Source organism: Monodon monoceros, unplaced genomic scaffold (genome assembly GCF_005190385.1).
Source record: "Monodon monoceros isolate NGI ecotype Baffin Bay Population unplaced genomic scaffold, NGI_Narwhal_1 Super_Scaffold_4, whole genome shotgun sequence".
NCBI classification, from domain to species: domain Eukaryota; kingdom Metazoa; phylum Chordata; class Mammalia; order Artiodactyla; family Monodontidae; genus Monodon; species Monodon monoceros.
The window spans coordinates 49,320,981-49,337,278 of NW_021703781.1; the positions used below are offsets into that span (position 1 = coordinate 49,320,981).

At 43.1% G+C, this 16,298-nt stretch overlaps 1 protein-coding gene across 3 annotated transcripts in view; it reads left to right on the forward strand.

The window, feature by feature from the left end:
• CEP55 (centrosomal protein 55) overlaps window positions 1-14,396 on the forward strand; it is a 30,803-nt gene extending 16,407 nt beyond the window's left edge. The window contains exons 5-9 of one of the 3 annotated variants that reach the window (XM_029244651.1): window positions 7,299-7,449; window positions 8,842-9,155; window positions 10,999-11,070; window positions 11,742-11,867; window positions 13,275-14,396. In XM_029244651.1, the coding sequence (XP_029100484.1) occupies window positions 7,299-7,449; window positions 8,842-9,155; window positions 10,999-11,070; window positions 11,742-11,867; window positions 13,275-13,475 (864 nt within the window). In that variant the 3' untranslated portion in view covers window positions 13,476-14,396. The remainder of the gene's footprint in view (window positions 1-7,298; window positions 7,450-8,841; window positions 9,156-10,998; window positions 11,071-11,741; window positions 11,868-13,274) is intronic. The other 2 variants (XM_029244652.1, XM_029244653.1) reach the window with 2 other exon arrangements.
• Window positions 14,397-16,298: the final 1,902 nt, after the last annotated feature.

The window sequence follows — 16,298 nt, forward strand, 5'->3', positions numbered from 1 at the left end:
TTCTGGCTTGCAGAGTTTCTGCTGAAAGATCAGCTGTTAACCTTATGGGGATTCCCTTGTGTGTTATTTGTTGTTTTTCCCTTGCTGCTTTTAATATGCTTTCTTTGTATTTAATTTTTGACAGTTTGATTAATATGTGTCTTGGCGTATTTCTCCTTGGATTTATCCTGTATGGGACTCTCTGTGCTTCCTGGACTTGATTAACTATTTCCTTTCCCATATTAGGGAAGTTTTCAACTATAATCTCTTCAAATATTTTCTCAGTCCCTTTCATTTTCTCTTCTTCTTCTGGAACCCCTATAATTCGAATGTTGGTGTGTTTAATGTTGTCCCAGAGGTCTCTGAGACTGTCCTCAGTTCTTTTCATTCTTTTTTCTTTATTCTGCTCTGCAGTAGTTATTTCCACTATTTTATCTTCCAGGTCACTTTTCCGTTCTTCTGCCTCAGTTATTCTGCTATTGATCCCATCTAGAGTATTTTTCATTTCATTTATTGTGTTGTTCATCATTGTTTGTTTCATCTTTAGTTCTTCTAGGTCCTTGTTAACTGTTTCTTGCATTTTGTCTATTCTATTTCCAAGATTTTGGATCATCTTTACTATCATTATTCTGAATTCTTTTTCAGGTAGACTGCCTATTTCCTCTTCATTTGTTAGGTCTGGTGGGTTTTTATCTTGCTCCTTCATCTGCTGTGTGTTTTTCTGTCTTTTCATTTTGCTTATCTTACTGTGTTTGGGGTTTCCTTTTTGCAGTCTGCAGGTTCGTAGTTCCCGTTGTTTTTGGTGTCTGCCTCCAGTGGCTAAGGTTGGTTCAGTGGGTTGTGTAGGCTTCCTGGTGGAGGGGACTAGTGCCTGTGTTCTGGTGGATGAGGCTGGATCTTGTCTTTCTGGTGGGCAGGTCCACGTCTGGTGGTGTGTTTTGGGGTGTCTGTAGACTTATTATGATTTTGGGCAGCCTCTCTGCTAATGGGTGGGGTTGTGTTCCTGTCTTGCTAGTTGTTTGGCATAGGATGTCCAGCACTGTAGCTCGCTGGTCGTTGAGTGAAGCTGGGTGCTGGCGTTGAGATGGAGATCTCTGGGAGATTTTCGCCGTTTGATATTATGTGCAGCTGGGAGGCCTCTTGCGGACCAGTGTCCTGAAGTTGGCTCTCCCACCTCAGAGGCACAGCAGTAACTCCTGGCTGCAGCACCAAGAGCCTTTCATCCACACGGCTCCTTAATTTGGGATGATTCGTTGTCTATTCAGGTATTCCACAGATGCAGGGTACATCAAGTTGATTGTGGAGCTTTAATCCGCTGCTCCTGAGGCTGCTGGGAGAGATTTCCCTTTCTCTTCTTTGTTCTCACAGCTCCCAGGGGCTCAGCTTTGGATTTGGCCCCGCCTGTGCGTGTAGGGTGCCAGAGGGCGTCTGTTGTTTGCTCAGACAGGACGGGGTTAAAGGAGCCGCTGATTCGGAGGCTCTGGCTCACTCAGGCCGGGGGGGTAGGGAGGGTCACGGAGTGCGGGGCGGACCTGCGGCAGCAGAGGCCGGCGTGACGTTGCCAGCCTGAGTTGCGCCGTGCGTTCTCCCGGGGGAGTTGTCCCTGGATCCCGGGACCCTGGCAGTGGCGGGCTGCACAGGCTCCCCGGAAGGGGGGTGTGGATAGTGACCTGTGTTCGCACACAGGCTTCTTGGTGGCGGCAGCAGCGGCCTTGGCGTCTCATGTCTGTCTCTGGGGTCCGCACTTTTAACCGCGGCTCGCGCCCGTCTCTGGAGCTCCTTTAAGCAGCGTTCTTAATCCCCTCTCCTCGCGCACCAGGAAATAAAGAGGGAAGAAAAAGTCTCTTCCCTCTTCGGTAGGTCCAGACTTTTCCCCTGCCTGTATCTTTTAAAAATTATTATTATTTATTTATTTACTTATGGCTGCATTGGGTCCTCATTGCTGCACACGGGCTTTCTCTAGTTGTGGTGAGTGGGGGCTACTCTTCATTGCGTGGCTTCTCTTGTTGTGGAGCACGGGCTCTAGGTGTGTGGGCTTCATTAGTTGTGGCTCGCGGGCTCTAGAGTGCAGGCTCAGTAGTTGTGGTGTACGGGCTTAGTTGCTCTGCGGCATGTGGGATCTTCCTGGTCCAGGGCTCGAACCCGTGTCCCTGCATTGGCAGGTGTATTTTTTTTTTTAATATGTGATTACTTGTTGGGGTGTAATCCTTTTTTTTAAAAAATTTTATTTATGTTTTGGCTGTGTTGGGTCTTCGTTGCTGCACGCGGGCTCTCTCTAGTTGTGGCGAGCGGGGACTACTCTTCGTTGCAGTGTGTGGGCTTCTCATTGTGGTGCCTTCTCTTTGTTGCAGAGCACGGACTCTAGGTGCACAGGCCTCAGTAGTTGTGGCTCGCGGACTCTAGAGTACAGTCTCAGTAGTTGTGACACATAGTTGCTCTGCGGCATGTGGGATCTTCCCAGACCAGGGATCGAACCTGCATCCCCTGCATTGGCAGGCGGATTCTTAACCACTGCACCACCATGGAAGTCCCTGCCTGTCTTTTTTTTTTTTTTTTTTTCCTGCGGTACGCGGGCCTCTCACTGTTGCGGCCTCTCCCGTTGCGGAGCACAGACTCCGGATGCGCAGGCTCAGCGGCCATGGCTCACGGGCCTAGCCGCTCCGCGGCACGTGGGATCTTCCCAGACCGGGGCACGAACCTTTGTCCCCTGCATCGGCAGGCGGACTCTCAACCACTGGGCCACCAGGGAAGCCCTCTGCCTGTATCTTTAAAGGATGAAAATTCCTACCTGAAAGAAGATGCCCTGATATGCAACCAAAAACTTCCAGTATGTTCTTACCACTTATCCCATCTCACCCTTATAGAGTGAGATTGCGGGGCAGGGGGCAGGAGCCCCTCCTTTTACTGTGTACCTATAACAAATGCAGGATGATTCATAAAGAATTGAACACTTCTGAAAATGTATTCCAGTATGTATATGTTACTTCAGTAGAGTTACACCATGCAACTTTTTAAAGAACTTTGTGTTTTTGCCATCTCTTTCTGGCAGCCCTGAAGGTTAAGAAGTTACACATCCTGGCTGCCACACTTTTATCACTGATAATAGTAAATTCTAACAGGTCTGGGATGAATTATGTCACAAAGGATACATATTATACACTTGTAAGATTATAGAAATAGTTGTGATAGTTCCATTACGCACTACTTAATGAGTAATCGATTTTTGAAAATGTTTTATTCTTTTTGAATCACTCTAAATGTATTGTTCTACTGTGTGTAAGGAACTGCTAGATTCTTTCCTGCCCTCTCCTCTTCCCTGAACACTCACAAACTCTGGTTTGGGGCTACAAGGCTTGCTGGTTCTTGCAGCCATTGTTTCCCCACCCCATGTTGTCAACATCATTCACAAACATTTATCAGGCAGCCACTGGCTACGGAAACAGTGAACACAAACAAGGAACTGTGAAAGAAAATATCTAAACAAGCCTGTGCTCAGCTGTCCAGAGGGCTCAAGATGTAGTTATGATAAGAAGTATCATCAAGAAGCAATCAAGGGCTTCCCTGGTGGCGCAGTGGTTGAGAGTCCGCCTGCCGATGCAGGGGACAAGGGTTCGTGCCCCGGTCTGGGAGGATCCCACGTGCCGCGGAGCGGCTGGGCCCGTGGGCCATGGCCGCTGGGCTTGCGCATCTGGACCCTGTGCTCCGCAATGGGAGAGGCCACAACAGTGAGAGACCCACGTACCGCAAAAAAAAAAAAAAAAAAAAAAGAAGCAATCAAGGTCATGAGTATAAGATGCCAGATAGATTGAGTGGACATGAAAATCGCTATTGGCTTAGGAAGGAGAGGAAGCTTAATGAGGACAGTTATGGTGAGAAGCCTTGAAAGACAAGCTGGATTCATCAGAACTTGATGAAAATGTAGTATTTAAGTGGGCAGGTAACATAGGAAGGGGTTCTAGGGCACTCTGTACAGAAGGAAGAGGCACAGAGGGTGTGCACAGTTGTGTAGACAACAAGGCAACAGTGGAGGAGAGGAAAGGCCAGGCTGCGACCTGAAGAGATGGGGGCAGCAGATGGTGGACAATTTTAATGTCAGCCTAAGGGAACATAGCTACGGTTCAGCAAGTGGTGTCCTGAAACTTTAAAATATTCTCAGTTATTTAATATAATTAGAACAACTTAGCACTTTGGGAGACTGAGGAAGAGATTGAACTGAACTTATTAGCAGTAACTATTTTAACTCAGAATACTGAGTTATCGTTGTATTAACTGACTTAAAGCTTTTGGTCGTGGCCCCCATATTCTCTCATTCTTCTCAATGGGAAAATCACCCTCCAACTGAGGATTTCTAAATCTCCAAATGATCAGGGTTTACCAAGACCCAGCAGTGAATCATTGCTCAAGTAGGTATTCCTGTGGGGATAGACAGGTGATAGCATGGGCAGCAGGGACAGAGGGCTCAGTACCGATGAGCTTGGCCATTGTGAAAGGGTGTTAGCATCAGTGTGTGCACCTCCTCCTGGGGCCCTTCATCCATAACATTTTATGCATGTGACATCAGGTTTAGCTGTGCATGCTCTCTTTACACAAATAGTAATTGAGACTTATTTCCCCAGCCTCCCGGTAACATGGAATGAAAGGGAGGCGGTCCCATCCTCTGGGACTGAAGACCTAGATTGGAAAGGAGAGAGGAGTTATAATCTCATTGTATGTTGGTGCTATAGTATAAGAATTTCAAGACTTTTTTTCCTCTAGTACCCACAGGTGAATTGTCTTCTTTGCTAGCTTTCAACCTGAGTCTACGCCCTGCTTTCAATAACAACAATGAAAGCTGTTACTGGCAAAACAGGAGGTATGGATGAGGGGGAGGAGGTATGTACAGTTGTTGGGGATGCCCCAGCAGGCTCCTTTGGCTTTACCTTTGACTGAATTTGCAAGGATCCAGTGGTTAAGAGAAGTGAGAGTTAGAATCAGAAGATATATGAACTTGTCCTAGTTAATAATCAAAATATCAATAGATTTTTTTTTTTTTGCGGTACGCGGGCCTCTCACTGTTGTGGCCTCTCCCGTTGCGGAGCACGGGCTCCGGACGCACAGGCTCAGCGGCCATGGCTCATGGACCTAGCCACTCCGTGGCATGTGGGATCTTCCTGGACCGGGACACGAACCCGTGTCCCCTGCATCGGCAGGCGGACTCTCAATCACTGCGCCACCAGGGAAGCCCTCAATAGAATTTTTCATTAAGAAATTTCATAAATCTATACACCTCTGTCCATATATTCTACCTTGTTGTATCCACTAAAGTTAATGTAGCTTCTTTTTTTTAAATATGAACTTCATTCAATTTTTTTTAATGTATTTTATTTTATTTATTTATATATATTTTTTTGCGGTACACAGGCCTCTCACTGTTGTGGCTTCTCCCGTTGCGGAGCACAGGCTCCGGACATGCAGGCTCAGCGGCCATGGCTCACGGGCCCAGCCACTCCACAGCATGTGGGATCTTCCCGGACTGGGGCACGAACCCGCGTCCCCTGCATCGGCAGGCGGACTCTCAACCACTGCGCCAACAGGGAAGCCCTATGTATTTTATTTATTTATTTAGGCTGCGTTGGGTCTTCGTTGCTGCGCGTGGGCTTTCTTTAGTTGCGGCTAGTGGGGGGCTACTCTCCGTTGTGGTGCGAGGGCTTCTCATTGCTGTGGCTTCTCTTGTTGTGGAGCACAGGCTCTAGGCGTGCGGGCTTCAGTAGTTGTGGCATGCGGGCTCAGTGGTTGTGGCTCGCAGGCTCTAGAGCGCAGGCTCAGTAGCTGTGGCACACGGGCTTAGTTGCTCCACAGCATGTGGGATCTTCCCGGACCAGGGCTCAAACCCGTGTCCCCTGCATTGGCAGGCGGATTCTTAACCACTGCGCCACCAGGGAAGCCCTTAATGTAGCTTCTTATGTGAATATTTTGCTAATGTCTTGCCACAGATCAGGTGGTATGATCCACAGAAAATGTAGATGTGATTTTATAAAATTTTCCAGCTTGTGCTAGGTGGCTGGTAAGGCATCATCTAGTTTCTTGCAGGAAAGATGTAACTGAAATGAAAAACTAATATTAGCAGTAACAGTAAAGTGAATCACTTTCCCTCTTACCAGCTAACTTAAACAGACACTGCTTATTTTATTAATATTATCCCATCATTCAAATAATTTCTTGACTACACATTGTATGCAAAAGCTGTAAATCTCTTGGAAAAGCATGGTCTGCCACTTCAAGGAGCTTACTATCTATTTGAGAGAAACAGCAAACACAGAAAAAAGCTGAAGATGGTTGGTAAAATAATTTTTTAAAATATGTAGACATATGTATATATAACAACTGAGTTCATAAGCCCCTATACAACCCAGATGAATGGTCCCAATTTGGGATTTTTGAGTTCTAAAAGATGTAAAAGATGAAAATTGGTGATAAGGAGAGAGGGTGGTATTTAAGTTTGAGATGGAGTTAGCAATGCAAACAGTTTATTGGGGAGCGACATCTGTGAAAGGAAAAGGAAGGCAGCAGGACTGGACAGGGGCACCGTCAGGCCAGGATGCAAACCTGACAGCCTCTGTCCACCCTGTGGAGAGCTCCCAGGCAGAGCCCTATGTTGGGTGGAAACAGCTCATTTTCTTTTTTTTTTAATTTATTCATTTAATTTATTTATTTTTGGCTGTGTTGGGTCTTTGTTGCTGCACGCGGGCTTTCTCTAGTTGTGGCGAGGGGGACCTACTCTTTGTTGCAGTGCCCGGGCTTCTCATTGCGGTGGCTTCTCTTGTTGCAGAACATGAACTCTAGGCACGTGGGCTCAGTAGTTGTGGCTCACGGGCTTAGTTGCTCTGCAGCATGTGGGATCTTCCCGGACCAGGGCTCGAACCCATGTCCCCTGCATTGGCAGGCAGATTCTTAACCACTGCGCCAAAGGGAAGCCCCAAGAAACAGCTCTTTCTAAGAAAGAGTATCTGAGCAGTGCATCTCCACCTCTACCACAAAGACATTCTGTTTACAGAGAATGACATGGACACAGACACAAAGCAAATTGTGTATAGGAAATAGCAGACAAATGAACTTAACCCCATGTAGATGTGACTTTGCCATGTTATTAGGTATTCTGAAGGTGTGTGGCCTTAGAATGTGTCTCTGTGTCAGGAGCTTTACAGTGGTTGCCTAGAATCATTCTATGATGTGAGCTGTAGAGTTTTTGTGTGCTGGAAAAGACTGCATCCCTTGGGCTCCCTTGTCCATTTTAAGAGTTTGAGTTTTTATTATTGATTTGCTTTCATTTTCACTTTGAGGCTCTGGAGAAAAATCAGCAATGGCTTGTGTATGATGAGCAGCGAGAGGTCTACGTAAAAGGACTTTTAGCGAAGATCTTTGAGTTGGAACAGAAATTGGAAACAGCTGTTCATGCATTCCCACAGGAGACAAAAAAGACTGAATCAGAAGGTACTGGTATAAAAATGTTCTTTAGGGTTGGCCTGCCTGACATTTTTCAAAAGGAGAGATTCATCAAATTTAGATTCTTATAGACATGTGTTATAAAGTAAAGTAAGAGCAGGTCTGCTAGCCCTGAAGTAAGAAATACCATTTTAGCCAGTCTGTTTCATTTCCCATTGTTTTCTGATACCAAAGGGCATAAGTCACAGGGTAAAGGGATCTTGCAGCCCTGAAGGCACATTAAGTTTTCTCCACCTTACATATCCTTCCCCTCCTTCAACGTCCTTCTCCAACTTTATTTCCCCCAGTGCTGACCTTATCTTTTTACTCAGCTTCCCTTTAGCAGTTATTCATATCAATCCCAGGAGAAAGATTACATTTTTATACATTATTCTTCAATCATTGAATCTCACCCTAGAATTGAGGTGAAGTTTCTTCTGATTGATGCTGTCTTTTTTGCCAAGTGGTCTGCAGCTTCTCTGACACTGATCTCCATTGCGTTTCACAAGAAGCCTAAGAGGTGGGGCAGGAAGGATCATTATTCTCATTTTACAAATAGATTCAGCAGTTCCAGGTGATGAGCCAGGAAAAGACAAACCCCTGTGCAAAGCACTCATTTAGAATGACTGACAGCCTTAGTGGGACTGGAGCCTTGAATTATAGAAAGAGAAAGCTAATGAAAGGCCAGCAAGGCTCATAATCTTAGAGCTTCACATGTGAATATTTAAAATGAAACTAATGCTAAAAAAGTATAAAAGGAATGTCTCTAGAGATAATTTAAAGCTTTTTATTCCTAAGGGGACAAAGTTACTACTGTAATGCCTTTATAAGTTTACTACACATAAAAGGATTTTAATTATGGGTGAAGTCTAGTCTTTTTCTTGGGTAATATAGTTTTCCTTTTCTCTCTCCCTCTCTCTCTCTCTGTGTTTTATCAAAGCAATATAAAGATTTGTTAAAATAATTTAATAATAGTACAGAAGACCCTGTTCTACCTTTCCCATCCCACCCTAATGCCTATTTCTTCCTCCCATCAGGGCAGCTGCTTTTAAACATTTCTGATTTTGGTTTTGGTAATTACCTCCATATCTATAAATAATGACTTAATGGCTCTATATGTTGATTGGTTTTCTTTAGACATTAGTGACTTTCCCTCCCTCAGAATAATTATATTACTGTTTCTAGTTCTTCTATTTATTCATTTTGTGACTTCAAGTAGTATACCTGAACTTCTGTTTCTTGTTCTGTCAAATATCAGCCATGTTCCCTCTCTCTTGACTCTTCGTTTTTGAAGGTGAGGAAATAAATGTGATCTTGTTTATAGAAACATATTTACATTTATTTCTTCAGGAAAATTCTCTCTTTTATAAAGTGAGTTGTGCCCTGATGTGTTTGTTATAGGTTGTCTTCAAGAAGAAAAGCAAAAATATTACAACCATCTCTTGGCAAATGCAAAAAACGATCTTGAGGTGGAACAACAAACAATAACTCAGTTGAATTTTGAACTTAGTGAATTTAGAAGAAAATATGAAGAAACCCAAAAAGAAGTGCAAGGTTTAAATCAGCTGTTGTGTTCACAAAGAAAGGCAGATGTACAACATCTGGAATACGATAGGCATAAAACAGAGAAAATACAAAGGCTCAAGGAAGAGAATGATCTTGCCAGGGAAAAACTTGAAGAAGAGAAGAAGAGATCTGAAGAGCTCTTATCTCAGGTGAGTCTAACTAGCAAAGTTTTCCACAGTTTATAATTCAGAATTCTCATGGTACTTACTAAGTGTCAGGGACTATTTTAACTACTTGGGAACCAGCAAGGAGCAACGCAAGTCCCTGCCCCCTCCTAGGAGTTCATACTTAGAAGGGAGACAGACCATAAACAACCTAAATAAACAAGTAAACTAAAGAAAATAAAACAGGGTAATATGACCAAGAGAAATCGGGGGCCAGCAGAAGCGTCGCTGAGGAGATGGTATTTGGACAAAGCTGATGGTGAGAAGGAACCGGCGAGGTGGGTGACTGTGGGAATTCCCTCCTAGTGGGAGGAAATCATAGACACAAAAGCTGAGTGAGGAGGAGTTAGGTATGTGTGAGAAGCTGAAAGAGGGGAAGTTAAGGGGGGATCAAGGCTGATTGCTAGGCTGGCACTGAGATTGTGATGACACTGGCTCAAGTTAATTACCAGATGCCCTCCATGTTCTCACTATGCTCACAGCCGGATCCAAGATGTCCGTCTCAGTAATGTTGGCATTACTGAGGATTATTAGAATTGAATACTACTTCAACAGAAACTCATTAATTTAAATTTTTCCTGGCAGCATGAAATAATGGAAAAAACATAATTTGAGGTCCATACCAGGTCTCTAATTGTGTGGCCTGAGGAAAATCAGCTAACTTCTCTGACTTGCAGGTTATTTGTATCAAATTAATAATAGTAAATATAACAACCTCTTCTCGCCTCAGAGGACTTTTATGAAGCTCAACTGAGAGAATGTAAACGTGCTTTGTAAATTAAAGGGCTAGGTAAATGTTAGTTACTGCTACTATTAGAATAGTAATTTGGGGGACTTCCATGGTGGCACAGTGGTTAAGAATCCGTCTGCCAATGCAGGGGACACGGGTTCAAGCCCTGGTCTGGGAAGATCCCACATGCCGTGGAGCAGCTGAGCTTGTGAGCCACAACTACTGAAGCCCGTGTGCCTAGAGCCTGTGCTCTGCAATAAGAGAAGCCACTGCAGTGAGAAGCCTGCACACCGCAATGAAGAGCAGCCCCCGCTCACCGCAATTAGAAAAAGCCCACATGCAGCAATGAAGACCCAACGCAGTCAAAAATTAAATAAATTTAAGAAAAAAAAAAGAATAGTAATTTTTAAAATCCTCCAAAAGTTGAGAGAGAGGGAAAAAAGTAGTCTGTAACATGTGCCTTCTTAGTCTTTCACCCTTACTTCTGCCTGCAGGTGCAAGCAGTGATATTTATGAAAGATTATGCAGAAGTGACTGAGAAGTTTGCTCCTACTCTGGCTGAGGTGGCCAGGCTCTTCCAGCTTTGTTATCCTACTCAGAAATATTAGTGGATGTCAGGACCTAAAGGAAAGTGGGTGTGTCCACTGCGGTTTAGTGCTTTTTTTCTTTTTTTTTTTTTTTGCGGTACGCGGGCCTCTCACTGTTGTGGCCTCTCCCCGTTGCGGAGCACAGGCTCCGGACGCGCAGGCTCCGCGGCCATGGCTCACGGGCCCAGGCGCTCCGCGGCTTGTGGGATCCTCCCAGACCGGGGCACGATCCCGCGTCCCCTGCATCGGCAGGCGGACCCCCAACCACTGTGCCAGCGGGGAAGCCCCGGTTTAGTGCTTTTTATCAACGTTCAGTCTGTGCCTCAGGGAACTCTGAGGGCAGTACTGCTCAGCTGCTTATATAGATAGGTTGCCCAACCACAGCTGGAAGGACTCGCCCAGAAGAGCAGGTGTTGCCCTGGTTAGAAATGTGAGCCTGTCATGCATCCCAGGTCAAGGTCAAACCATAAAATGTCAATGTGACAGTGTTGTTTCTATTTACATCCTACAGGTCCAGTTTCTTTACACGACTCTGTTGAAGCAGCAAGAGGAACAGAAAAGGGTAGCTCTGTTGGAACAACAGGTATTCATTGGGGTTGCTTCTAAATTCAATTTAACCCTTTAGAAAATGGAATTTTTCCTCATGTTTACACTATTCTGTGAAGAAACAGTTGAAAGTTGTAGAAAATGTTTTTTAAAAACTTTAACAAAATATTTAAAGTGACTATCTGTGCCAGCCATATGTTCCCGTTACTATCTTTAGGCCAAACCAGATCTCTAAGGTGACATGGCAATTTTCTTGACAGGTAGATGTTTGTCTTAGCAAATTTTATTCTTCCCTAAATGGCTGCTAGTCTGACCGGATGTCCCTAATAGGGCTGCTTGATAACTTCAAGTGGAACTCAAAGAGACACCAGTTATTCTCAGAATAGACACCAGAGATTTTTAGTATATTCCAAACCAGGGAACAGCCATCTCTTTCCCTTCCCCACAAAAAGCAGGATGGGGAGGACAGATTCTAACCAGCAACTTCTTAAGCTGCTCCTCACTCACTTATACCTCAAGCTTTGGTTTTGCTCCTTGGACATAGCTTTTTCATTTATCAACATCTCACTGTGCTCAGAGGAATTCTTGCTCTAATGGTACAATACATGTTTGCTTCTTGTGCTAATAAAAAAAAATGCAAGCATCCAGTCAAGAAAACTAGACAGTATATACTAGCTGTCATTGTCTTGTCTTGGGCATTTTTTCTAGATGCAGGCATGTACTGTAGACTTTGAAAATGAAAAACTTGACCGTCAAAATATGCAGCATCAATTGCATGTAATTCTTAAGGAGCTCCGAAAAGCAAGAAATCAAATAACACAGTTGGAATCCTTGGTGAGATCGGAATGGTTAAACTAAAACTTATTTTCATCTTTCTCTTTCTGCCATCTTTCTATTTACATGTAAAACCATTTCCTGAAGTAGGAGGATACAGCTTAAAGAATGGCTGTTTCTCAAATCAATCAAATCAAATCCCCTGCCTCTTTTGAAGCAACTGCCCTTTGAGCATCAGTTCAGAGGACTAGACAGAGGGACATTATGGGCCTCTTGGTAATGATAACATTACTGGTGCCTGGGATCATTCCCCACCCACCCTGGGCTCTGTGATTCTAAAGGCACTAAACAGTGCCTGGCCTGGGGAATACAGGGGGCAAGGCAGGGCAGTTGTAGATCCTGAATTGAAATTATTCTTTTCTATTTAAAAAGAAAGAAAGAAAAAAATGCTGGTTTTAGGGCTAATGGACTATTACTGTTAATACTCTCTTTTAGGCATATTGAGTTGAGTACTTTCTGGGGGTTACCCTGAACACATAATCTTTTTAAACATTAACCTTTTAAATAACATGCTTCTATGAGGAAATGGTTTTTGATTTACCTATTTTCATCCTATTAATAAGCTTTGGACCAAATCTGTTAGGGTCTGTGTGTGTTATGTCCCATTAGCACACATTTCATATATCATCCTAGTACTGCAGAATATTTGCAGATGGTGAAATGTTACGAACAGAATTCCTCAGTTTTCAAAAGAGAAAATAGCAGTTGTTAAAATCATTTGTTATTTCTTTATGAATAAAAGACAGAAAATAACTTTTTGGCTCTATTTATGTCATTGATATTGACCATTTATAATATTTGAAATTGAAATGTATAATTCATTCCTGTTGATGACTGTTTTTCAAAGTATAGGAAGCCAAAGGTATACAGAAGAATCCATAATTTTCCTGTATTTTTCTTTGTGTTCCTACCATCCATCATCTTCATATTATGTTGTAAAGTACTCATTTTTAAGCTTTACTGACTATTCTAAATTCCTCAGGGAAAAAAATCATGAAATAGGGAAGCCACAAAGGAACTATACAACATCTTAGTCATTTCTGTGTATAACCTGTTTGACCTGCTAAAATTCTTTGCTGCTCTTAATTCCATGCAGTTCTTTATTATTGAAGTTACCCCTCTTTTACAAACCTAGCAAACTCTGTCAGCACTGTCCACCCGCCCACCTTTACATTTGGCTCTAAGCATTTTAATAAAACCTATCTATGTAAACACCCAACCTTAGAACTTCCTGGGTAATTTGGGTGATTTATAACCGCCTTGTATGTTACCACCATAATACCAGTGACCAGAGAGATTCAGAAGAAAATCTGTCTACAGGGCTGAAGCAACTGGAGTACCTATGGAGCAGTTACTGGATGGTAGGCCATCTATACAAACCGTGTTCGTTTGACATTTATTTTTCAGAAGCAGCTTCGAGAGTTTGCCTTCACAGAGCCATTAGTCACTTTGCAAGGAGAGACTGAAAACAGAGGAAAAGTTGCCTCACCAAAAAGTCCTACTGCTGCACTAAATGAAAGCCTGGTGGAATGTCCCAAATGCAATATCCAGTATCCAGCCACCGAACATCGAGATCTACTCGTCCATGTTGAATACTGTTCTAAGTAACAATATAATTATTCTTTGTTTTTGTGTCAAAAGATTCAGTACTGTATTTTACATTAGCTTATGGACATTTTGAATTACTTATTTCACCTCAGATCAGAAAGTGCCTATATACTTTTCAGACTTTGGTATAGGACTGAATCATTGTATTATTATTATTTTTTGCCTGATTTGCATTTCCTTGGCAGTGATACCTCCCTGCAATGGTTCATCTTGAGGCTTTAGTGACAGAATGGGCAGAATATTGAATGCTGAGATGACTAACATTTTGCACTGTTAAAGTACTTGCTGGAGAAAAGATAGTTCAGGTTATTGCTTGTGCGTCAAATTTGTTACACCAACAAGCAACTATTTTTGTGGATTTTTAAAAATCAGAAGTAATTAACCAGGGATCTTATTGTGTTAGTATTTTTTAATCCAAGCACTTATTAAGCCTACAGTTCTGATTTTGATGTCCATTGTGAAAAGATGGTGATACTTTTTTCATTTTTTTTTTCTTTCTATGTTAGAGCGGTTATTAGAAAAGTTGGGGATTTTCCTGATTTTTATTGCTGCTTACTGTTGAAACTGTAAACCTACCTGTGTTCTAAGCACAAAGCAGATTCTGTTTAAGGAATACTCCTTAGTAGCCACACACAATGTTTTCTGTAATGTTAACTGGCTATAACTTTAACTTGAATTTCATTAGCACATGTTGGTTAGCTAAAATTGTTAAAAGGAATTTTGATAAAACCACCTAGCCCTCTCTTTTGATTTGCAGGTGTTTTATTTATTTATTTTTGGCACTCTTAAAAGCTGGGCGATGTAATGACCAGATATTTGCTTATCTGAATATATATTTTTATACATGCGTGTGTAAACCAAGAAATTTTTAATTCAGGTTTTCTAAAATGCTTAACACTGGGCTACTGTTAGTAATGTAGAGGAGAAAAGAATAAAATTATATAATAAGTTTTGCTCTGAGGAGTGTATATGTATATAGACAGGTATTGTGAGATTTCTGCCCTGAGAGGGGTGCCAGCGAGTTACAGTTAAACATACAGTGTAAGATGATAAATAAGGTGGTTAAGGACACCTTGGAACCAAAAACTGCATGAAGCTTGGAAAGTTTAAGCAAAATGCCCATAATCATAAAAAAAAGACATTCTTGGATTTCAGACTCCAGGTCGACTCCAAAGCCCGTCCTCTCTCCACCAGAAAACCCTTATGAATTCTCCAAACTCAGTATCCTTAACTGGAGTAATGGGATGTTCCTTGAGTTACAGAAATGGCAGAACACACCTGGCCTCTTTCATCCCTCTGGTCTGGGAAGTTCTGCCTTGTCAAACCCCTCCACCTGTTCCATGGATCCGTGCTGTGCCAATTCGGCAAACATCTTTACGTTCATTCTCCAAACGTTTATTAAATGGCAACTACACACAAAGCTCTGGGCTAGGTGTTAGTGACACAGTGATAGTAAAATGCAGCTCCATCTTCACAGTCTGGTAGAAGAGACCAACAGCTAAACATATAAGTATAATATGTTGTAGGAAGTGCTATAATCAAGGTATATGTTGAGTAGAGGAATTCATTTATTTAAACCCTGCTTTATTCTAATAAAGATTGGAGGTCTGACTCTTCAAAGATATGTCTTATACTAAGATAAAATTTAAAAGAAGTAGGAAAAAGCAATAGTAAAACAAGACTAAGAAGTGAAATGGAGCCATTCACAAGGGTAGCCCCAATGCAGGCCATGGAGCGCTTCTGAGAGGTGAGCCCTGTGTTTGAGCACAGAGAAGCAATCCTGTACCCCATTCACAGCTGATCTTCAAGAGAAACACCACTGTAGTGATCCTGGTACTGAGATTGTAAAGAGATGCCTCCAGTGTGCCTTTGCAGAGAAGAAAACATGTAACTAGAGGTCCATGGCCTCAACACCCTCGCCTTAAACAGCAGTGAATTCCACTCCGCTGATTTCTTAATGATAGGGGTGAAAAACGTTGTGTCCAGAGGCAATTCCATAACCAGCAGCGGCAGGCAGTACTATCCTCTCCCAGTGTGTAGCTCTCTGCTGCTCTGGCTTATCCCAGAGTAAATTTTAGTCAGAGGAGCCAACTCAAAATCCCCTTTGATGGGCCAGATGGGAACTCCGATGAGCCAGCCCGCCAGCCGGACCGTGGAGGCTGGAAAATGCCTGTCTTCACCCAAAGGGGGCGCAGCTGCCCAGCTCCAGCCAACGTCGTATGTGAATGCAAGCCCAGTGTGGCTGATATTTCAGATTTTCCAAGAAAAATCTCGTATTTCTTTTTTTTTAATAATTTATTTTTTTTTATTTGTTTATTCTTGGCTGCATTGGGTCTTCATTGCTGCGCATGGGCTTTCTCTAGTTGCCGTGAGCTGGGTCTCTGTTGCGGTGCGCAGGCTTCTCATTGCGGTGGCTTCTCTTGCTGCAGAGCACGGGCTCTAGGCGCGTGGGCTTCAGTAGTTGCGGCGCGCGGCCTCAGTAGTTGTGGCTCGTGGGCTCTAGAGCGCAGGCTCAGTAGCTGTGGCGTACGGGTTTAATTGCTCTGTGGCATGTGGGAACTTCACGGAACAGGGCTCAAACCCGTGTCCCCTGCATTGGCAGGCAGATTCTTAACCACTGTGCCACCAGGGAAGTCCCGAAATCTCGTATTTTTAAGTGTGAAATCTTCCAATTTTTAAATGTTGGAAAAATTTTTTTAATTTAGCAGTGGGTCAGACGTATTTTCCGTATGTAACATTTGTTTAGAGCATCTGAATGGGGCAAAAGGAAGAGTGACTAGCTCAGCCTGAGATGGGCAGGAAACTAAGGGAGGCTCTCAATTT